This window comes from Amphichorda felina (assembly GCF_050947745.1).
Source record: "Amphichorda felina strain 45539 chromosome Unknown scaffold_4, whole genome shotgun sequence".
In the NCBI taxonomy this organism is placed as follows: domain Eukaryota; kingdom Fungi; phylum Ascomycota; class Sordariomycetes; order Hypocreales; family Bionectriaceae; genus Amphichorda; species Amphichorda felina.
Genome location: NW_028145046.1, coordinates 3227939 through 3251539, shown reverse-complemented (window position 1 = coordinate 3251539; position 23601 = coordinate 3227939). Strand labels below are relative to the sequence as shown.

The 23601-nt window shown below is 52.0% G+C and overlaps 7 protein-coding genes across 7 annotated transcripts; 6 read left to right on the top strand and 1 right to left on the bottom strand.

The window, feature by feature from the left end:
* Positions 1-5681: 5681 nt before the first annotated feature.
* Positions 5682-7844, top strand: ACO1O0_004822 (flavin-containing monooxygenase; the record flags this gene model as incomplete). Its single annotated transcript, XM_083194255.1, has 6 exons — positions 5682-6255; positions 6316-6378; positions 6428-6511; positions 6567-6939; positions 7054-7615; positions 7665-7844. The coding sequence occupies 6 exons, from the start codon at positions 5682-5684 to the stop codon at positions 7842-7844; spliced, it is 1836 nt and encodes a 611-aa protein (XP_083051203.1).
* A 1220-nt stretch (positions 7845-9064) lies between these two features.
* Positions 9065-10302, top strand: ACO1O0_004821 (uncharacterized protein; the record flags this gene model as incomplete). Its single annotated transcript, XM_083194254.1, has 4 exons — positions 9065-9097; positions 9175-9703; positions 9763-9918; positions 9974-10302. 4 exons carry the CDS (start codon positions 9065-9067, stop codon positions 10300-10302), a joined length of 1047 nt encoding a protein of 348 aa, XP_083051202.1.
* A 1000-nt stretch (positions 10303-11302) lies between these two features.
* Positions 11303-11680, top strand: ACO1O0_004820 (uncharacterized protein; the record flags this gene model as incomplete). The annotated part of the gene is made up of 2 exons (XM_083194253.1): positions 11303-11335; positions 11405-11680. The coding sequence occupies 2 exons, from the start codon at positions 11303-11305 to the stop codon at positions 11678-11680; spliced, it is 309 nt and encodes a 102-aa protein (XP_083051201.1).
* Positions 11681-11719: 39 nt separating this feature from the next.
* Positions 11720-12224, top strand: ACO1O0_004819 (uncharacterized protein; the record flags this gene model as incomplete). Its single annotated transcript, XM_083194252.1, has 2 exons — positions 11720-11981; positions 12055-12224. 2 exons carry the CDS (start codon positions 11720-11722, stop codon positions 12222-12224), a joined length of 432 nt encoding a protein of 143 aa, XP_083051200.1.
* A 1673-nt stretch (positions 12225-13897) lies between these two features.
* Positions 13898-14885, top strand: ACO1O0_004818 (uncharacterized protein; the record flags this gene model as incomplete). Its single annotated transcript, XM_083194251.1, has 2 exons — positions 13898-14111; positions 14812-14885. The coding sequence occupies 2 exons, from the start codon at positions 13898-13900 to the stop codon at positions 14883-14885; spliced, it is 288 nt and encodes a 95-aa protein (XP_083051199.1).
* Positions 14886-16708: 1823 nt separating this feature from the next.
* Positions 16709-20108, top strand: ACO1O0_004817 (uncharacterized protein; the record flags this gene model as incomplete). Its single annotated transcript, XM_083194250.1, has 5 exons — positions 16709-16714; positions 16865-17059; positions 17123-18309; positions 18364-18550; positions 18756-20108. The coding sequence occupies 5 exons, from the start codon at positions 16709-16711 to the stop codon at positions 20106-20108; spliced, it is 2928 nt and encodes a 975-aa protein (XP_083051198.1).
* Positions 20109-21197: 1089 nt separating this feature from the next.
* Positions 21198-22544, bottom strand: ACO1O0_004816 (uncharacterized protein; the record flags this gene model as incomplete). Its single annotated transcript, XM_083194249.1, has 2 exons — positions 21198-22393; positions 22433-22544. 2 exons carry the CDS (start codon positions 22542-22544, stop codon positions 21198-21200), a joined length of 1308 nt encoding a protein of 435 aa, XP_083051197.1.
* Between the last annotated feature and the right edge of the window lie 1057 nt (positions 22545-23601).

The following is a 23601-nucleotide window of genomic DNA, read 5'->3' as shown; positions in this document are numbered from 1 at the left end:
ATAGACGTAATGCTAGGACGTCTGATGATTTGTTGGAGAGAATCGAGCGCAGAGAGGGCGTTTGAGTTGGGTAAAGGCCCGTTGCATGTTGTGTTCGTGGTTCGTCTATTATCCGCTGTAGAGCTATGTCCCATCTCTGGACCGGTTTTGTAGTTATTGGAAAGGCACGGTATGTCGGCTCAATCACTTTTTGTGAGCCTTCCAGCGGCCTAGAAAATCGGTGCAATAGTGGATCTCTCATAGTGAGTGCCATTGGAACCAGATCTAAGCTCATGGCAGTTCCATCGATAACACCAGCGAGGCACCGAGCCAGGTCGTCACTATGAATAAGCTCCGAACCTTGAAGGGTTTCGACGTTGTTTTCTTCAACCAGGTCCCTATGAATCTTTGGGCCGATGGTTGGCTCCACAGGGTAGGAGGGTGTGTTGGTTACATGTCCAGCAACTCCAGTGTTCTCGGTTGAATGGCCTATTTCATCAAGCTGGTCCGTTATTCTTGTTTAAGGGATGCTGTCAAGTTCCAGAGTCGAAAAAGCTGAGAAGCAATATATCGTCAGGGCGGAAATGTGGGTTTGGATCCGTGACAATTGTGTTCCAGCTCTGATCATGTTCATAAAGATTCACACACCTCGTGCTTAGCACCATCCTCAGCAGAGTTTTTCTTGGTCAGGATTAGTTTAGGACTCGTAGAGAGCAAATGAAATATTTCGGTCAGCAGCTTTACATCTAGTGCCGCTCTCAACGAATGAAAATGCAGTGAAGAGGGGTTGTAGTAATTTAGTGGTCTTCTAGGCTGCACATTTTGGCGCTAGTTGGAATTGAGACGAGTAGCTTTGGTATAGGTTCCCGGGTACCTCGCTCATTCATCCTTCATATTGCGGACTTTGAAATAAACCTTCAATACTGTGTCTGGAATAGCTATAGTTGCCAAAAAGAAAGGCTAAGGCATATCCCCGGGTGCCAAATTAAACTCATATCGGAGGAGCAAGAGACAAAACATCAACTTCATCTCGTTGACAGCAAAGAATCTCCCAGGACTATACAGACCAAATCAGCCTTACGGTTCTTTGGGCTTCTTGAGTTAAACTCACCACGGATGTCTACCATGCCCGAATACATGAAAATTGTTAGTGGTGTTAACGGGATTCGATTCCTTAGCATCGGCGTATTGCTTCCCGAGGAATCGAAATCCGTCAAATACATCCGGATCCTCGTATACTTCGGAGTCACGCTGTAGGATCAGACTTGGCGCGCCGACCTTAGATCCTGCGGGTAGAATTATGCCATCGGAGAATCTAAATTCCTTGAGAGCATTGCGCTGCATGGCTACTTGATGATAAATTAGGTTGAAGATGCATTCACCAGACTTATTTAACTCACTGAGGCCAGAAACGTTAAATCGGCCAGATTCCCTAAGAAATCCTTCCATTTTAGGAAGATTCTTAAGCGTTAAAGCAGTCACCTGGCCGTTCTCCAAGCTATCAACTACCTCTTGGCGGAGCGCATGGACATGCTTTTCGGGCTCCTATGCCAAGCTATACAGAGCCGCGGTAAATACCTCATGTCTCACCCTTGTTAAAATTCATTAATTGAATGCCCATAGCTATTCTGGGCACGGGCTTAGGGGGGTTACCATGGTAGTCGTATGGATAGAGGCGACGTTCAAGGCCATCACTCGTTCTGCCAGCTGAGGCACAGTCTTTTCCACGGGAGGTGCGGCGTCGATGAGCATCTATACTAGATCCTGTGGCTTCTATCTATTCTGATTGAGCACCCCGTCTAAACGTGCTTGGATATAGCTTCCGAGCATACGCTTCGCTGCTCGACGATGCTTCATCACAGGAATAAATTTCACGACAAAACTACGCATTCATCTCTAGCTTCTAGAATTTCCATCCGGAAACAATCGCAGGATTTCAGCGGAAATAACGACAGCCTATATGTAGTCCGCGGAGTTAAAAAAGGTACTCTTCATTTCAGCCTGCTGGTGTTAGATTCGTGCGGCCACCAAAGCTAGTTAAAAGGAATATCATTGCTGACAAAACTCGACTCCGACGTAGACTCTGCTGCTAATTCGCGCTACTACCATAGCAATGGTATCGTAGAGAGTAATTAGAGTAAGGTCTATGCTAGTTAGTATACTAGGGTTATTAAATAGTCTGCCAACGTACCTTGAGGTGAGCCGATCATATCATCAAAAGCTCGCGACGCTTCGTCAACCATGATGGGGGTCTTGGTAATAATCTCCTTTATGATGGGACCTCGGACAACTTGGGTGTGATAGGTACGGTGACCGACTCCGTAAACCATAGTGTAAGGAATTTGTTATTGCTGTAGACCTAACTTAACATCCATTGCTGCATGAATCGGCTTGGTGAGGCATACGTCATTAGAGCCATCTTGGGCATTCAAGACAGAATCCGGGGCCTTGAGATACTCGCCAACCTTGCGACGATCTGTGACAAGAACATATTCCCCTTGGAGGTGGCAATACGGAATATGCCATTGGGAGATTTAGTCAAGCCTTCTTGCACAAGCTTGACTGGTGGAACCATGAATCGGTAGGCCGCAACCCAAGGGCCGATGAATGGGATTGGAATGAACCCAACCGAGGTGATTTTGGGCTTCACGTCACAGAGCTTATTAGTTAGACTATAACACCAATGGAGAAAAGGCGCCATACCGTCTTCTTCTGATAGCGAACTTGTTGGAATATCAGATACACTATCAGCCCAATCAGCATCGTGTGCCACCAGGGTTGTTCCCCCACCTGGGCAGACAAGGAGGGCAGAGCCATCGCATTTTTGAAATGTAGATAGCGAGACATTGTAACCAAACGTGCAAGGATGCACACTCGTACATTACAGATTTCGTGACTCCAGTGCGAATTAATATCCAGGCTGACTGTTGCGAGGCATAGAGCTTGAAATTTTATCATCAGTAACCTCGTCATACTAAAAAGGTCCGTTCCCCCCAGTCTAAACGGAGAATCTAGGCGCTGTCAGCTTCCTTGACTCAGTGCGACTGACCGACCCCCGCCCTGAATAGGCCAGGGTTACATCCACCATGGCGTGAAGAAGCAGATTTGAATGCCAAGGTGGCCATTGATTGGAGTAAAGACATTTAATCGCATGAAATTAACCTGCGCAAGGTCTACGGAATGGAGCAGGGACCTACAATCAATGTCAGATAAAATAACATGGCGGTAGTCCAGGTCAAATGACTTGGGCTCTTTTCAGGGCTTGAAAAGTACATGTATTCCAATTAGCTTCGTGTGGATGCCGAATATGTGAATCACCGTCCCGCGCCCCCTCGCCACAGCTCCCAATCACTCCATAGCACATTTACACACAAATATCCCCCTTTTTCTTCTTATATCTAGAATGGATGCACCGGATCGAATGGCCGGGTATGCGGCTCACTTGAACGCCAATACCCCTCCGAGTCTAAGGGCAAGCCAGTCACCGAGGTTGCCATCTTTAAACTCCAGCCACGGGGATTCTCCATCGACGACGCTACGTCCTTCGTGTGGATGTTAGACTGGGACAAGATTCAGGATCACTAGGACTTTTGGTCAACTCCCGGCTTCACACCTGTGATGGCTTGCATCAGCAAGATATTTAAGCCTGGAAGGCCTTTAGTATGACATTATGAGTTTGGGGAACCTGGGATGCTAAATGACCGCTTGGATATTTCTAGAATTCTAGTCTAGGATAACAGACCCGATGGCAAAGAGTAAGGAAAGGCGTTAGGCCTAGAAAATGGCAAGACAGCAGTTGCAGACTATCGTGAAGGATATACTGTTGACTTGGACAAGTCGACTTAGTGGTTTTCGGTGCTCGGATACGAGAGCAAGAAAGACGCGTTTGCGGCAGAGTTTAGGTCGGGCAATGATGCTGTGTCGCATATGTATCTTCTGAAGGATACCTTTCGTAAATAGTCGGGAGCATTAAACTCTTTCAGTTATATCTTAGGAGTAGGGAAATGATAATAGACAGACTCATTCCAAGCTACTTTCACATTACCACATAATATGACACTGCGTAGTACAACAAGTTGATGATCAAGACATGAAGCGCCCCTGGAGAAACTCGGTAACCCATGTCCAGCATTTGACCCTCTCGTCCTCATAGTTCCTTTTTATGGCGGTTGAAACCGTGAATTGCATCAGGGCACTCATACCTAATCACTTCGAACCCTGCCTCCTCCAGCCTCGCCATATATTTATCTGCTTCATATTTAAGGCAATCCTTTCCAGCCGTGATGCAGATTGCGGGTGGTTGGTGCAAAGTACGGAGCAGCTCAACATTTGCATCTAGGGGGGCGATAAAGACTTGGTCCGTGTCCACATGAGGGGGTAGATACGAAGCCTCCATCAAGGTTGCCATCTAGACTGGTAGGCTCGCGGCCTATACCTCGTCATTGTCATTATAATACCGATCTTGGTAAGGCTTATTGTAGGCAACGCTCGGATACAATAGGACCTGTCCCACTTACTGGAATGAGGCCGGAAGATTTTGGCGGTACCTTGCGCATGGGCCGGATATAAAAGAGAGAAGAAGGCTAAGCGAAGCTGTCAAGTTACCTCCAGCAAAGTTCCCCATAATTACCACCCGCGATGGATCGACAGTGACATTCAATGCTACTGTCGCATCTGCACCTGTCGCCCAGCGGAGGACTTCGTAAATCTGGAGAAGGGTGTGAGGGAAAGGGAAATCGTGGAGATTTCGCGTAATCACTTGATATGACGACGGCTCCAAGCTTATAAATTATTAGCTTCTGTAGTGGCAACGATTCAGGACACTTCTTCGAAGGGGCCGAGGAGAAAGGGTCACCTTGTCACTTAAACGATGCACGATATGCTCTCCGTCGGTCGGTTGCCCCAGAACAAAGCCACCGCCCTCGGCTACTAGTAACAAAGGCTTTGCGGAGCCTAGGTCCTTATTTGAATGAGTTTTAGGAAGGCACACCGAGATGGTGACACGTCCTTCGCCCAAGCCTGGAGTATCGACATGGAGTGTCTTGTCAAATAACTCCCCCGTACCAGTAAGGGAAGCAACAGCTTTGCGAAGAAGCCAGGTCGAGGAATGAAGATACAGTACATATGGAAAACTGTATTTGGGGCCCGTGGTGGTGACCTGCGGAGCTCGAATAGACGCTTGATACATCTTACGCTTTAAGCAGCTTGTGTCTATTGGTCGGGATGTCTGATACTAGGGCAATGTCCAAAAGGTTCAGTTTTCGTGGACAAAATATCTCCAGAAGACGTCATATAGCCCGATCGACTAGAAACACGCTATGAAATAGTTACGATATTTGGGTACTAGTGTCTATCGGGGATTACTACTACGTACGTGTCAGCGAAGCTGACAGCGCTAAGGGCCGTTGTTGGTTGGGATAAGGCCAATATCCTTCATCAATGCTGCGTCATGTCTCATTCCTATCACATGTTGGTCAGAGGGCCATGACAAAGTCAGCCGTCTTTGAAAATCTAGAAATCTGACAGCCGCTACACGCGCCGCCAATATTTAGTCTGCCGACATGCCTCATTCTTTTATAAGGAGGCATGACCGTTGAGGTGCTAACGAGTCCCGAGAATTCGGCACGCATCCTACTTCGCCATTTTAAACTTATCACTTGATATCTTATCTTCAACCGATGTTTCGCTCTGTTGGTGTTAGTATGGAGGTAGTCAATCCTACGGTTCCGTCGCCTCAAGACCAGAAGAATGACGTCTCCATCAAGGTGTCAGACATCGTCAATACGAGCTCCTCTTCTGGACCTGATACTCTCAAGCTTGTGCAGCAGTGGCACTCTCAACCGCGAAAGCTTCGCATCATCCATGTCGGGGCTGGGGCGACCGGTCTCTGTGCCGCCTACAAGATGGAGCGGCAGCTGACTGACTATGAACTCGTATGCTATGAGAAGAATCATGAAGTCGGTGGCACATGGTTGCAGAACAGGTATCCTGGCTGTGCTTGCGACGTGCCAGCACACATCTACACATACACTTTCGAGCCATACACCGAGTGGAAGTCGTACTACGCATATGCCCCTGAGATCCAGGAGTACTTTGTCAACTTCTGTAACAAGTACAACCTGCGCAGGTACATCAAGCTGCAACATAAAGTACTCAGTGCTATCTGGCATGAGGATAGGGGACAATGGGAGGTCGAAGTCGAGCATGACGGGAAGACCTTGACTGACTGGTGCGACATCTTGGTCAACGGCTCGGGCCTTCTCAATAAGTGGAGATGTAAGTGATGATCGTATATAGCTCTATTTAATAATTAAAAATTCTCTAATCAGGATATAGGGCCGAATATCAAAGGTCTTCATGACTTCCGCGGCTCTCTTCTGCACTCAGGAGATTGGAAAGGTAGGCATTTGTTGAACCCCACATGGAAGATAGCTAACAATCTACCCAGAGGGCACCGACTATTCCAACAAGCGTGTTGCAGTGTTCGGAAACGGGTCTTCGGCTATCCAGGTCATTCCAAAAGTCCAGGAAGGTGAGTAAGCTCAGCGTGGCCCAGAGAGGCTTCCCGCTGATGCTGCCCCCAACAGCTGCCTCGAAGCTCAAATGTGTGATGAGAGGGTCTACCTGGGTCGCAGCCCCTATGCCCCGGATTCCAGTCGATGTTTCTGCTTCGGCGCAAAACGACGGAGTTGTTGATGATACAGAGGCCGCCCAGCCCAGTGTAGGGCAGTACTTCTATACAGACCGCGAGATCAAGCACCTACGTCGAGATCCCGACTATCATCTCGAGTACCGAAAGCGTATTGAGTTTGGCATCAACGCCGGCTTTGCTGTATTCTACAAAGGCACTGACGCATCTCGAATGGCAGGAGAGTATATGTGGGCCGAGATGGCGCGGAGGCTAGGCAATGACCCGATCATGGTTGAGAAGCTAGTGCCTACTTGGCCAGTTGGATGCAGGTAGGCCACCGTTTCTTCTCATTACCTTAGCTTGGAGAGGTACCCCTTTCAGGGGCCTCGGTCATAGATATGAAAGCGGCATGAGGGGCAACTTGGACAACATATGTATCTTAGTTCAATCGCTGACAGCCAGCCCTCTAGGCGCCTCACCCCGGGAGACGGTTACCTGGAGGCACTTGGCAAGCCCAATGTCGAGTGCCTCTTTGGTAGTATCACCCGTGTCACGGACACCGGCTTCGTGCTAGCTGACGGCACTCATCACCAGGTTGACATGATCATCTGTGCCACAGGGTACGATATGGCATGGACGCCGCACTTCAGACTCATCGGCCGGAATGGTCGAGACATTAAGGAAGCATGGTCCCCCGAGCCCAAGTGCTACCTTGGCATGGGTGCCCCCGGCTTCCCTAACTACTATGTCATGAATGGCCCAAGAGGCAACCTCGCCAACGGTACAGTTCTCCCAAGCTTCGAGACCGAGATTGAGTACGTCATCCAGGTAGCCAAGAAGATGCAGAGCGACCGCATCAAGGCCATGGACGTCCGAGAAAAGGTTGTGGATCAATTGAACGAGTACATCGATGCGTGGCACGAAACAAGCGTCTTCTCTGGATCTTGTCAGAGTTGGTACAAGGATAACACGGCCGACGGCAAAATCCGCGTCTGGGGTGGCTCGGTATGTCCTCTTCCATTGTTGCTGATGTCTTGCTGACTCTACTCTCCAGGCCGTTCATTTTCTCAAGACCATCAAGGTACCAAGGTGGGAGCACTTCGATATTGACTATCTGGACGAAAATGTCTGGTCGTTCTTGGGCAACGGACGGATCAAGGCCGAGTACGATTGTGAACTGGAGGCCTTGACGCCGTATCTGCGCAATTCGGATACTCCATGGACAATTGAGTAAGTGGAAGTAATACGGACGCCCAAAAAAAGGGGGGGGGGGGGAGCGAATCTGCAGATATTAGATACAGAGTCAAGGTCGGGCATAGAAAAGTATTTCAATGCTCAGCTAATCCTGCAATCAAATTTGTATGGCCCGTAGTACCAGCACCACGTGCAAGAGCTGAAGTGATGTTAGATGATCCTGATGCGCGCAAAGTTTGGCTCTAGTAAGGGTCGTGGACCACGCTCCACTCGCTAAGGCGTGCTGACCTCTTCCAATTTGTCGACTGTGCGGATACGGATACAGAGTATACGGAAATACCCGGTGATGCGCGGATGGATCGCCCCCCATGGTCCCATGTGTCCACTGTCCAGGACTCCAGTATCGCCATGGGCCCATGATGTCTCCGATATTGCGCGCGCCCGATCTTGGGGACCACGGTCGTATCGAACTTCGACTCCTAGAAAGGGCATTTAACGTATCCAATCTTGCTTACATTTCGTGAAACGCCACGCCACCCGTACATAGTACGCACCTACGAGCCCTGATTATCGTTATCTGTAATAGAAGGTGCTGAAAATCTTACCTGCAGAACTTTTGCTACTACAGTAGGCCTCACCAGACACTTGATCGAGGGCAGGGAGTATCATTGGTGGGCACTCTAAGAGTACTCCGCAGCCTAAAATGATAAATCGCTCGTGTTGCAGGAGACCCTTGCCAAGTTCCAGGCACAGGACTCGTACTACAGAGAGATAGCCCAGCGGCGCAAACCTCCTGCCCAGAAATGGTCCCGAAAGGTCCGTCGGTTCGAAGAGCCCCTGGGCCTCTAGCTGGCTAAAACGCATATCGGGTATGATCACCGATCGGCCTCGTTCCATCTTTCGGCTGAGGTCCGAGGAACAGGGATCGAGGAGCAACTTGCGACTACTGAGCCAAGACGGATCAGAGGCCCGACCCTTGCCCCTTTCTAGAGATTCTGTTACTCGAACGTCTCCCACGAGCCCTCCTAGTTTCCCGAGGTGTGGTCGAGGTGCATCATGCATATTAGGGCTGGATTGTTACAACCTACCAGCAGCCAAGGAGAATTAGCTGCGCCGCCATCTATCTGTAAGATGGGAGGTCAAACAGACGCAGTCCATCTAATATAGCTCGACGTAGAAATGTGGCGATAGTTTGCGCAGCTTTTACCTCGTCGTCCACAACGACGTCGATGCCCATTCTCGACTTCAACCCAATTCACCATGGGAAAAGGTATCGACAAGAAGGCCGTCGTGGTACGTGACTCGCCCCCGCCTGCTGCCCCCCGTTCATTGTGTCAATGATCCCAGGATTGACGTGTAACATTTTCTAGCCTGTCGAGGCCGCGCTTCTATCCCTGGCCATCGCCCTCACATTGCTGCGTCTCTTCCTCCGCCTGGTGCTTCAGCGAACACGACTCACTGCCAGCGACTGGCTACTCATCGCCTCATCACTCGATGCTGTTGCCCTGTTCGCGACTGATGTCATGGCCTACAACCTCGGCGGCATGGACGATTGGGATCCCGATGCGCCGCCGAGGCCCATCGCAGATCAGATATCCCTGATGAAGGTTGCCTTTGCCGGTAACTATTTCTACGACACGGGAATCTACTTTCCCAAGTTGGCGCTGCTGGCTTTTTATTTTCGACTCATACCGAGTACCTTGCCGACTCTGCGCAAGATCCTCTATGTCGCGACGGGCTTAACCGTCTCTTTTGCCATCACAACCTGCTTTGTGGACACCTTCTGGTGCGGCTCCAATGTCTCGGTTAATTGGGATCTTGAGGGCACGTGCAGCAGCTTTGACTCCATGGAGATTACACAAATCGACTGGGCAATGAATATCGCTTCCGACCTTATGAGTATGCTGATGGATGACTTGATATCACCTCCTAGACCCTAATTGCTAACATGACCATAGTTTTCATGCTTCCCTTCCCTATGCTGCGTGGTCTTCAGATCAGAAGGAGCTACATGATCGGTCTAATAGCCACCTTTTGCTCAGGTCTCATCACTGTAGCAGTCAGTGTCAGCCGGTTTGCCACACTGCAGGTTATCCACGCATGGACCAATGTTTGTACGTGATTCCTCGGTCCCATGGGGCGTGAGCCTCTAAAGCTAACATGATCTAGATGTCTTGTCTATGGCTGAACTCGTGGCCGCCATCGTGGTGGTGTGTCTACCTGCCCTGAAGTCGCTTATTCACCGCGCCGAAATCAGTTCCTCGAAACGCAGTGGAAACGCCAATTCTCATGGCAACGGCTACAAGAACTACCCCGCATCTTCGAGCCACATGAAGTTATCTTCCGGCCGGGATGCTTATTCTACAACCACGAGGATCGGCGCTGCCGGGGAGGAGGAAGGCAGCGACGTGGAGCTCAACAGCATGCAACGACCAGATGTAATCTACAAATCAGAGCTTGTCAGTGTAACATACCATCGGCGCGACGACACCGATTGATCTTCGGTCGGGGCCGCTGGCAAGGTAGTCATTATACGAGCGCATTTTTTTTCCAGGGACCAGGGCAGGGATGCTCAGCTCAACTAAATCGAACTTCTTCACGGAAGTGGAAACAAAGAATCGTGTTTTTTGCTAATCAAGTAACTCTGTATCCGTACTACGTACTCCGTACATGAACTCTCAATGCCAGGCCAGTCCAGTCAGCATCTGTGAGACGACCGCCCGTACGTTACACGCTGCATTTGCAACTGGGTTGCCATATTATCCATCCCTTACCGAAGCTTCCATATGAACATGACCCTTGAGGGATTTATGGAGTCGAGTGGTTCGCCCCCCGCGTGCAGGGGGGCAGGACCCATGGGATATTACTCCGAACATGGATACCATCACATACTAAGTACGGAGTACTACCATCCATGTGGAGACCCAACCAATGTCGAAGAGGACAGGTCGCGTCGATTGGGCCCTTTGTAAACCGACTGCTTGGCACAGTGTTTCTCATAAACTGCCTGTTGGTCCATCGACGGCGGGCAGCCTCGGCCACCGTGAGTCCGCAACCAACACACCTGCCCTCGTGCATTAGCATGGTTTCGGCCACAGTCAAATGGAACCAACAGCCCACACGGCTCGATAGAGAACAAACCGGGAGAGTGCCCCGTTATTATGCCAGGCCACAAGAGCCCTGTATCGAGTGCCAATATTTGACATATCATACCCCGTATCGCGCTGCCCACCCTGCCATGCAGCATCGCAAGCCATGTCCCGCTTGGCGTAAGGGGAGTCGAGACCTGGTCAATTGAGGTGTTGGCCATCACCACGTATTGGTAGGTAGCAATTTATTGCCCGAGCCCATTGCCAATTTTTTAAAAATCTCTAACGCGCTTTCATCCTCGTCATTCCTTGCGTCGCGTAGATCTGCTTCTTTTATGGCATAGTAGCCTTTCTCGTCCGCCTTACCACCTGTGCTCAAATCGTCACGAGCCGGACATATTTGGTCAAGATGGCGTATTTTATCGATGGCAAAGACTGTATGGTAAGTACCTATTGTCGCGTCTATGCCCTCGATTCCCCCGTCATACGCCTTGGTGCTGACCATTGTTAGATATCAGAATGGATTCTGCTGGCCCTCGCCTTCGTTTTCGTCGCCCTGCGCGTCTATACTCGCCTTTTCCGCCTGCGTGAGAAGCTAGACTGGTCCGACTGGCTTCTCATTGCCTCAGCCCTCGACGCCCTCGCTCTCATCATTTGCGATACCTTGACCTTCCAGATGGGGGTCCTTGACGCGTGGGCGCCGTCTGTCAAGCTATCTAAGGTGGGAGACAAATCCCTGGCCAGGCTGGAGAAAAATTCCGATGTCATCAGGCTAATCCAGGATTGAAAGATCTCCTTTGCCTCCAACTATTTCTACGATTTCGGCATGGGTTTCCCCAAATTGAGCATGCTGGCCTTCTACTGGTCCTACTTCCGCTACGACATCGGCTCGGGCATGCGCAAGGCCCTCTACGGCATTACCGCATTTGTCTGCTTGTCGTATATGGCTATCCTGTGGGACGATACCTTCTTTTGTGGCAAGGACGTTTCCGTGCAGTGGTCGCAGGAAGAAGGCGCCTGCAGCGTCTTCTACGCCCCCGAGCCTTTTATCCTCAACTTTACCCTCAATCTGGCCTGCTACCTTGTTGGTAAGTCTTACCTTGAGGATAAATAGCATCTATTCGCCCTAGATTCAAGCTAACTTTCAAATAGTCTATGCAGTTCCGCTCATCCTGCTGATCCAGGGTATCCTACCATCGTCTACTGGTCTCACCCTAACCTTCGTTTTCGGTACTCTAACTATTTTTTCAACTGTCGTCCGCTTTGCAACGCTTAAGATTGGCACTGGACAAGAGAATCTCGTCTGTAAGTCGAGCCCCTTCTACGACTAGCAAGTGCTCCAAATATTACTAGTAGCTAACTGTCGGTATTATAGATCCTCTTAGCATGGTCGAGATGGCGCTCGCTATTATCGTTGTCTCTCTTCCTGGCCTAAAACCCCTTCTGGATCGCGCTCCCAAGCACGAGTCGCCCTTAGATAGAAAGTAGAAACTAGCGGGGAAAATATTAATAAGGACTAGCTATGAGAGCCCCCTACATCATGCGCTCCGACCCGATATCCAGCACACTCGTTGCCTCGTATAGGAGGGTGACCTTGGGGTTGCGGACAAGGTCTCTGGCAATGAAGATACGCTGACGCGGCTAGACCGACGCAGTTGACACCGCTGTTGTTCCTTCGGCCGACGAAAGGATCATCCTTGTACTTAGGAACGCGATTTTGCGCAAGTCATTGCGGACATAACATGAATCGAAGAGATCTTATCGATAACCCGGGTCCTACATGAGCTCTTCCCAAATTTGAATGGATAAGGGGGCCTGTTATATCTCTGCATCGCGAATGTTAAGCTGCTCGAATTGGCTCAAGAGAGTTTGGAGTTGATCACGGATGCTGTCGCCCCGCTCTATCTATTAACTCTAATGGTATCTGTTTGTTTCTTCGGGCTCCTCGCCATCGCCCTTGTCTTGTCGACGGCTGTTGTACAAGCACTCGTACGTGAGTAACATCAGCCCTGTCTCCACGCTCCCAGCCTCCTGGCTGACAACACGAACATGACCCCCCCGTTTGTCTCACACCGCCGCCTGTCTCTGGCCGACCCAGAATCAGTATCGAACTCTCCCAAAAGGAACGACGAGGCTAAAAATGGTCTTTCCATTTTCGCTTTTGGGCGGAAATGCCGCGCTCCCACTCCCCTTTGAGGCAGAAAACGCATGGGTTATGGGGGGAAGTGCCGCCAGTCACCCAGTTTCCCGGGTTTCCAATGCTCCGATCACTGATCACTGAGTGACAAGTTTGCGACTCCTTGAATGAGAATTCCGACAGAGAATTCCGATAGAGTGGTCATCACGAGCTGCTGTGGTTATCACAATCTTCGCTTCTCAGGCCAGTATCCCCCTCCACATCTGCTAGCCCTCATAGGCCGCATGTGCCTGCTCGGATTTATTGTTGAAGGAAGAAGCCATCCCTCCTACCACCAAAAACACAATGTTCCATCCACCATGGCACCACCGCCATGCTAGTGCAAGCCAGCATCAACATGGCAGCGATCAGCTCGGCTTTCCCCACGCTAGACCCCAACCCGCTTTTGGCGGAATTCTAGAGTCAATCATGCTCCTCATGGACTCATGAACTCGTGATCCACACCACCGCTGTGCCGCCTCCGTGTCTTTGATTCTTTGTTGGGCTGAGCCGCCGCGAATCAGCAACCATGCCTTGGCTCTGCGTTTTGCTATGTGGGATCGCTGCTCTCGCCCGATCTGCACAAGTTTGCATGAGCTCCTGACGAAGATCACGGTGACTTTTGTTCCAGAATAACTGAGGCGCCAAGAATCCTCAGGTGAATGACTCGTTCGACGAATTGTCTAGGGGAGCTAATGATTGGAGACGCTGGATTCCATGGATTAAGAGAAGACACATCACACCTCTGTTCTTTCTCTTCGATGCTTGGTCGTCTTCAGCCGACCTTCTCCGTCATACGACTGTCGAGGACAGGTGGAAATACCCAATATGCCCGACTACTCATCGTTCCCAGTCAGCGATGGCGTCAGAACGTATCTCGAGGCCCCAAAAGGCTACGGGGTCAACTTTGACAACCCCCAGACGCAATTTCACGCTGCTCTATACGCCGTCTTCAGCATCGGCAACCTTCTCGCTCTCCTGTTTCTATCGCAACAACTTTACACTAAGCTTGTGCTATCCAAGGGTTTGCAAATCGAAGACGGTATGTGTCATCTCCCCATTGTCCCCAAGGGAGACGCTGACCGAGAAGCAAGGTTTCCTGATTTCTTCCTGGGTATGGCCCTTTGCTCCATGCAACATCAAGGAGTACAGATCTCCTAACATGCACTGAAGATATTCTCTTTAGTCACCCAAGGCGTCACCATCTGTAATATTACTCCTACCTGTTACCCAGAATTTAAACTCACGTCATATGCAAGGGTCCGTTGCGATCAACGCAAGAGGAGTACACGGGTGGGAGCAACCCATAGAGAGATATGCCCTCTTTAAGATTGTAAGCAACATATACTTTCTCTATAAAACAAGCATGCTAACGGATCAAGTCGGTATACATCAGCGGCGCAACATTTATGCCCTGTGCCTCCTTGGCAAAAGTCGCTCTCTTAATCTTTTACCTTCGCATGTCTCCTCAAAAGCTCTTTAGATATACCATATTTGCGACTCTGGGTATCATTGCATGCTACACGCCGGCCATTTCCTTGGCTCTGTTGTTTGCTTGCCAGCCAGTCCAGGCTTCATGGATGTTGGACGTCGAAGGCCAATGTATCGATAGCATGGCCTTGTCTATTGCAACCTGCGTCGCCAATATCTTTACCACCCTTGTGCTTCTTATCCTACCCATTCCCAGTACGTTCTCATCCAGTGCTTCTAGTTCCGCCAATGCACGCTGACCGTTTATGCAGTGATTTGGGGCCTGAAGATGCCTCGCGCACCCAAAATTGGCGTGTTCGGCCTGTTCTCTGTTGGTGTCATGTAAGTTGTGTCATTGCCTATTGGAAGCCTGGAATTATGTGACTGATCCTGAATTTCAGGACCATTATTACCTCGGTTGTACGAGCTGCGATCCTCCCGCTAATAGCTGGACCAGACCAGAGCTGGGTGACGGCGCAAGCCAGTATTTGGAGGTAGTACCTGTTCCACTCTTAACCACCCATTAATTCAATGCTAACATAGTCAACCTCTAGTCAGCTAGAATGCAACCTTCTCGTCATCTGCGGCACCATTCCGACGCTCAAAAACTTCACCCGACACGTCTCCTCGAGACTCCTTGGCACGACTGGGTTGTCCGAGGTGGCAAGCACACAGAAGTTTGCTCGCTCCACGCCCCGCAGCCACGGTTATGCCCGACAAAGCCCATATGCGCAGTTTGGACACATGGATCCCGATCTCGAAATGACACGATGGGATGGGACGGCCCAGCCCCCAACCGCAGCTGGTGGAACCTCGACAACCGTTATCCGTGGAGGGCCGAGACCAGCGAGCGAGGATCAGAACAGCGACAAGGCCATCATAGAGACGACAAAAATTACCATTGAAAGGAGTTGACGGAATGGCACATACCTCACCCTAAACCATGGCCACGGTTGTTCTTCGACGTGGCTAAATGTACACACGCTGACGGCAGTAGCGTAAGCCACGTCTGGGGCCCCGCAGGGACCAGACCGTCATAAATTTCTAACTAAATTCCCCAAGTGTACAAGTTCGAATCTATCTGCGGTGCATTGGGGCTCGCAGGGCGGTGTAGCTAGTGAGCCGAGAGACTAGCTAGTGAGGTCCTGGGTGGTATATGGTATAAGTAAGAGACTTGCCTTAGAATCTAGCACTGACGAGAAGGCCGGGAGAGGGGTTTAATGTTACGGGCTTGAGGCCTACGTAGGGCTTAGGCTGTGCATTCGCTAGCTATGTACTGTTTTTATCCATGGCTTTTTCTCATAGTTGTAGCTTGTTTACGCATGCTGACGGCAGTAGTGTAAGCCACCGCTAGAGCCCCGCAGGGGCCAGACCGTCATAGTGCCTTTACTATGCATGTCTATTATCTCGATATGAGGCATCAGCTTTTAGGCAATATTTTGTCATCCTATATTGGTGATGCGTGGTGAGCCCTGTTGGGGGCGGGAAGCTATGATAGGATTAGTCCGTATAGTTAATATGACCCTCGGAGAAGCCGCTCACTTCGTAATTACCACTATTTCCTATTCAACTTTAGTAAACCTGCAAATAAGCATTAATAGTATCAGGAATGCAGCGTGAACCAGGGGCCTAATTTCTATTGCATCGCCGTGTACTCTGGACTCCGTAATATTTCACGGATCCCTCCTCGGGACGCACCCATCTTCACCGGAGACCCTTCTCGCTTATATCTACCATGCATAACTAGTCGGGGAAGGGCCAAAAGAAGAGAGAGCCGGGGGTGGCTGGTTTGGCTGTGTTGCCAAGTAGGTCCTTGTAGTATTAATTGAGATGCCGAAGCTACGGTTGGATTCATCCAATGCAATCGACACAGCACTCTCCGTACCTAAGGAGCCTACCACCCTATCCAAAGCGGAATAGTATATAATAGTCGACCGACCTCGCCTACGCAAGTAACAGATAGACAGTTCTTCCATGTTTTTCTGCAAAACTTGGTATACTCGTGAGCGGTATATGAGAGTCCCAGGTCCGGGTCAAGAATTCGCACATAGTTACCTGGCCACCAGTATCTCCATTGCTGAGATTTGAGACGGGGGATACCCGTCTTATTCAGTCTTTCCTGGAGATCTGCTAATCGCTGAGGTTCTCGCCCCTTCACTTTCACCCAACATGCGGGTCCCCAGAGCAAATCTGGCACATGCCAGGTGGACGACAATGCTGTTGTTTGCTCTCCTCCACTCCATCGCTGCATATGCTCAAAACGGAATCAACTCTCAGCATCTTAACACCACTTCCTTCTCCTCCCTGTCAATATCTGATCCCCAGGACCTCAAGAGAGCTTTGTCCATCCGTGCTGATACGTTCTACCTGCGCATCCTCCCCCTCGGCGCTTCCATCACTTGGGGTCAGATGTCCTCAGATGGTAATGGATATCGCAAAGCTTTACGAGACCAACTCCGCTTCGATGGCTGGAATGTCAACATGGTCGGCAGTCGTAGTAACGGGACCATGAACGACAGAGTTTGTCTCACCAATCACCCTCCTTTTTACTGCAACTCTTGTTAGCTGATGACTCGGTACTAGGACGTCGAAGGCTGGCCAGGTTACCGCGTCGAGCAGGTTGATGACAGGGCCCGCACCGTAGTGCCGCTGTATAAGCCCAATGTGGTTCTCGTCAACGCGGGAACCAACGACGCCACACAGAACTACTACGTCGATTCCACGGGGGACCGCATGCGGGCCATGATCAACTACATCTTCGACACGGTACCCAACGTGTGTGTCGTGCTATCGACCCTTATCCCCAACAAGTCCGACCAGACCAACGTCGACCTCATCAACGACCAGTACCGCGCCCTGTCCCAGGAGTTGATTGACAAAGGCAAGCAAATCGTCCTCGTTGAGTTCGGTGACGGCTGGATGACGACGGACGACCTCTCTGACACGACGCACCCCAACGACTACGGGTACAAGATGATGGCCGCAAAATGGAACCAGGCCATCAAACAGCTTCACACCAAGGGGTGGCTCTCGGCTCCGAGCAACGACGTCGCCTTCTCGGACGCCGTGGGGGGCACCACCACGTGCGACAAATCGTTTGGCAGCGGCAACGTGGACCCCAGAGGCAGGACTCAGGTCCTAAAGGCCCTGTCGCCGCGGATCATCGACGACGGTCAGTATAAGCACAGCTCGCAGGCCATGGGCAAAATCCACGAAGGCTGGTACGCCGGAGACGACACTGTCTGGTTCGCGCAGCTCGTCAACAACGGCGCTGACCGCGGTGGCGAGCGTGATGACTGGGTCTTCAGCCAGGGCGAAGGGGCCATTTACTACAGAGAGAACCTGGGCGGCGGCAAATTTGGCGACAAGACGCACATCCCCTCCCTCGGGGCCACATGCAAGCAGAGAGGCATCAGATGGGGTGATGTCAACAACGATGGACTAGACGATTTCATCTGCATCGGTCCCGAGGGAAACATGCACGTTGCCATCAACGACGGCGGCAAGCCTCCGATGTTTAGGGACATTGGTCTGTACAAGACGGCTCCCAGCGGCTACGCCCAGACCAATGTCCGCCTTGGCGATATCGACGGTGATGGGCGGCTGGACTACTGCGTCGTCGCTGGCAATGGTGACATCTACTGCTGGCGCAACGGCGGCGTGGGCGAGAAGGCGGCTTACTGGCAAGACTTCGGCGAGGGAAAGCCCATCTTCACCGGCAAGGGTATGGGCAACATCGACGGCGTGCAACTGGTTGACATCAATGGAGAGTGAGTAGTGAAATTTTCACGCGTTTCAATCATGCTAACAGCTCATGCGCGCAGTTTCCGCTCCGATTGGCTCTGGCTGGATGACACCGGCAAGGTCACGACGTACATCAACCAAAGAGGCCAGTCGAAGGGTCTAATCCCAAACTGGGACTCAGTTGGCGTGACGCATGGCGGCATGGCCGAGGAGGGAGCCCGTTCTCAGATCCGCTTTGCGAGGCTCTATGACAGTGGCAGAGCCGATGTAAGTGCCCCCCCCCCGAGAGACGAGGGCGGCAGCGGTACATACCGGCCACGCCAACTAACCCTCGCGTGTAGTATGTCTATGTCAAATGCCTGACGGTCAAAGACGAGCGTTGCGATTATGAGGTGAGCGCATGGAAGAACACGGGAGGTGGTGGTGCGCATCAAAAAGGTGAGCCTTCCTTGTTGCTCTCCCAAGATGTCAGCCGTGGCCCCAGATGCTGACGGCGTCTTCGCTAGGCGATGGCGCACGCTGGTGTGACATGTCCGGTACCGGAAACGACGACTACGTCTTCATAGACCACAACAGCAAGATCACCATCTTCCGGAATTCCAACACACCTCCCAACACGGATTACTCCGGCTGGCACGACAAGGGCATCGTCCTGGATCTCGGCGTCATCAACCGCAAGGCCATCCACCTCGGCGACTGGAACGGCGACGGCTTCTGTGATGTCATCATCACTGACAAGGCAACTGGCGCCTTGGATGTCTACTACACCTACTGGGACAAGGCATCTGACCAGTTTTCCTTCAGCGCGAAAACCAGGGTCGTAGGGTCCGGGTGCACTCAGGGTTGGGGCGTCGGGCTGTATGATCTCGGCATCCAATTCGCTGACATTGACGGCGACAAGCGCGTCGACTACTTGTGTCTGGAGCCGAACGGCAGAGTGACCGGCTGGCTAAATAGGCCGGAAGGGCTGCAGTGGATGAACCAGATCAAGTTCGAGGTGGGCAAGGACCGTGCCAACCACCGCTGGGCCGACGTTAATGGTGACGGTCGCGACGACTTCATGTGGATTGACAAGTTCTCTGGTGACACAGAGGTCTGGTACAACATGGGCGAGAAAGAGATCTCGGGAAGCTCCTTCTGGTGGGACCCGCAGGGCAAGAAATATCTAGGCTCGTCCTCAGGCCCCAACCTGCACTTCCCCAACCTCGGCGGCCAGGGGCGTGCCGACATGACCGAAGTCAACCCCAAGACGGCCCTGGGTTGGACTTGGTTCAACAGCTGCCCGCCCGGAGGAGACGACGGTGCGATTGTAGACCCCGGCCTGCCCATCCTTCCTGGGGAATCGGGAGGCGGGGGCGGAGATGGAGGAGATGGAGGAGACGGGGGAGATGGAGGAGACGGAGGAGATGGAGGAGATGGAGGGCCTGAGGAGCCCAAGGCTGACTTCGTCCTCTGGTCGGGCACGTGCTCAACTTGGTCCGTCAGCGATCCCCAAACCTGGGACTCAAATCTCAGTGCGACGGATGCCCAAGGTCCATGTGATGCATGTTCCATCCTGGGGACCAGCATCGACACAATTGGCGGCAGCGACTTCACTGGGTACGTGCCGTGTGGTAGCCAGTGCCCCAAACAGTTTGACTTCCACTGGGATGGCGACATCAAGAAGTACACCATCACGCCACAGAACGGAGATGAGGTGCTTGGGAGTTGTTGGTATCCTGACGAAACGCTCGATAATTCCCAGTGCACAGGAGGTGCCCCCTTCCCATGGACCTGCCTTTATGTTAGACTGATGAGGTGCACGTTGAAGTATGCCTGTCCTTAGAGAGTGCAGATAGCTTGTCCGTGGTTGGAACAAGCCGATTGTCCGGAGCTCCGGATCCACGGACCTATACTTCCCAGTTGCCAGGCAACAATCCGATAGCTTGAGCCTATATCTTGAGTCCTATCCCTTTTCTTCCTCCATTCGCTCCTTGAATCTTGATAAACAATACACAACGGAGGATAGAGGGTCGGCCCGGCCTCCTTATGCGAGGCTAGGCGGTCGACGACGCGATAAGGTTAGGGGCCTAATTGTACGGAGGTCGCTGTTAAAAGAAATGTCTGACGCTAGTCATATACCCTGAATGAGGCTAGAGCATAATAGGGAATTGTACTGTGTAAATTCTATGGTATCGCTCCCCGACCTTTTTGAGCATAAGGTAGATCGTAGAGGCGGATAACTCGATGCTATAACTCTTAAGGGAGGTAGAGAAGTCAGCGTATATTCATTCACGGCTATATTAATTATGGCGCATAAGGCTCAGTAGTTGATCTCTTCATGGGTTTGCTTCGTTGGCTGGTGGTGAGGATCAAAGCTAGCCGCGATAGCTCTAGCATAGATTCTGCTAATTATACGAGGGTTCAACGCCGTAAGTTCTGCTACTTCGGCAGTAGCATTGTTTCCTAATGCCTTTAAAGCTACCATAAAGGCCCTAGTAGCGATATCTATATACGGTATCGTTGCGATCGTTGTATTATAGGATAAAAAGAAGGGAAGCTACTAGAGGGGATTGGAGGTTAGGGTGAAGAATTACACCTAGTAAATATGGTGTGAAAATTCCCATGGGCTACGCTAGCATACCCCCTAGCGTCTTGGCAGACATTTCTTTTAACAGCGACCTCCGTACTAATGGGCCTAATGCCGGCGAGGGCGCCTTATCCGACTGGGATGCCGCTAAACCTGGTGGGTGCGACAGCGTGTCCCAACGTGCAAAGGCTACGGAGTACCTACCACTCCTGTGTTACCAACAAGACTGGTTTATTCGCTTAGATCTTCCAGTCGTTCACCATACACTGACGAAGCACAACAATCATTGGTCAATCATCTCGATTCCCATCTTCTAGCTAGGCCCCCTGGCATAATGCCTTACACTTAGCACTCAAGATAGACGGGCTCGCCAGCAGGGCCAGCAGCAAGCAGCAGCATCTCCATGAAACCGGCACCAACCTGCCTCATGTTGTCGTGATACTCCTCGTTGTCGGGGTAGAAGGGGCAGCTGGGGTCGGCGGAGCTGCCGGAACCGAACTCGAGAGTGAAGCCAAACATCCTGCTAGCACCGCAGGACGTCTTGCCGTAGTATCGGCCCATGGCATAGTCGTTGCTGGCACCCGAGGTGGGATACAGGCCAACGGCCTCGTAGGCCGTGTACTCTGCGGTACCAGCGGCGAGCATAGCCTCGACCATGGTGGCAGTGCCATCCTTCTCGGTCTTGAAGTCCTCGGGAGAGAGGTACTCCTTGTACTCGGTGTCGTCAATGACGCCTCGCTTACCATCAAACTCCTTGTTGGTAATGTACTGCTCGGGGTCGTCACCGACCTGGTCGTCGCCCCATCCGTACAGGAGGCTGGGTCCGTAGGAGTGGAGATCCATCATGAAGGTGACGTTGGTGTACTTGTCCAGGGCCCAGACGACAGCCTGGGTCTCGGGCTCCGAGGCCGGGCTGGTACCGCAGAAGATCTCGCTCGCCGGGTCGTTGGAAGCGGGCTCACCGGCCTCCGGGCTGAAGGCCGTCTCGAAGTCCCAGACAAAGTCGTAGTTGCGGTTCAGGTCGATGCCCACATCGTCGCCGCCGCCAGAGGAGGACTCGGTGTTACGGTTCTTGCGCCAGCAAGAGTCCGTCTCCTGGTCGTAGGCCACACCGTCGGGGTTCGCGATGGGCAGTGTAACAATGCCCGCAGACAGAGCCGTCGTGACATCCTCGGCGGTGTAGTCGCGTCCGCCGTACGAGACGCCGGTGCCAGCCTTGCGAGCGGCGAGCAGATCGGCCAGGAAGTAGGTGACGATATCCGGGCCACCACGCTCGCGGGCGTGGATACCGCTCATGATGAAGACCCTGGGGTTGTCTCCGATGATGGCACCAGGAAAGGTGCGACCCTCGAAGGTCTTGACGGGCGGCTCGAAGAGCTCAATCTCGTCACCGTAGCCATTCTTCAGGGCCTGCAGGGCAGAGGCGATCTCCTCGACATTGAGGATAGACTCGAGGTCGCGGTCGTCAACACCAAGGCCGACGGGGATGGTGCCGTTGCTGGAGAAGCGGTTGCCCGTGCCAATGGGGAACGCGCTGGAGACTGAGGGGCCGCCAGAAGAGGGGGCCATGCGACTAGGACGGTTGCCAGTGAGGCGAGCGTGGCGCTCAGCCTCAATTTCCCGAGGGGTGAGGCATCCCTGGACGGAGCTGGCCGCCAGGCCGAGGGCGGTGATGGTCCTGAGGAGAGTCATTGTGATGGTGAAGATTGAAATCGCTAGGTCAAGACGAGTAAAGGCGTCAAGTTGAGCGCCGAGGGCGAGAGCCCCTGGGATAATAAATGCAGAGGCCGAGAGGATCGCCGTGATGGAACTATTGTATCCATGTCGGGCACTTTGATCTGCCCCTTGGCCTCCTGCCAATTACCATTCCACGACCCTTGTGACTGAAACCTCAAATGCCGATAGTTGCCTCGATAGGCAGGTTGTGGGCCGTACAATCGATACGATCCAGGGGGGTCAATAATCAGCCACGAGCATAAACACGGCTTGGAACTGGCATTAACTGGGCAATGACCGCGGGAGTTGCATTGAGCTGCGTCCAGTGGCTGGGCTGCGAGGCGCGCAATTGGGAAGGCCAGTAGTACGGAGGATGGGCTATCCGGGAGCACTCACAGAGCGTCGACGAGGCCAAATCTGCAGGCGGGCGTCTGATCATCGGTCGAAGCTGTCGATCCTGCATCTGCTTTCCCAAATGGTCCAGATGCTTGGAGCAATACGTGTCATTCGTGAGACTACCTCTTCACTTAAGACATGCCTCCAATCTGAGATACGAGACAGTTCACGGTTGGCCAAAACACAGGGGCCATCTTCGTCAGCATAAAGCTCTCCGATGACGTCGGGTCCTCCCGCAGTCCCAACTACCAGAGCTCGACATGGATCCCCCTCGTCCGGCTTTATATTAGCGATCTGTTCCGGGGATCCGTTTAGGCCTAGCATGGCATAAACGCCATCTTTATTCTGTGAGCGCCAAGATCATTGCGGAGCACCGGAAGCTTTAATTGTACGGAGTACAATGTGAACTGCGGGGTTGAACTGACAGAATTGCTAACAATAGCTCACGGTAGAACCCGCAGAAAGGAATTGGACATTCCTATCTTTGAGAGCGACAAACCACACAATTTTCAAGTTCCTCTTGGCCATGAATGCAGCTTAGGGGTCATCTTCTATCCTGCTCCTCCAAAACCCAAACTGTCCCGGACTCCCGACACCCGGCCGGAGCGCCCGATCCCTGTTGAACTCCGTGCTCGAG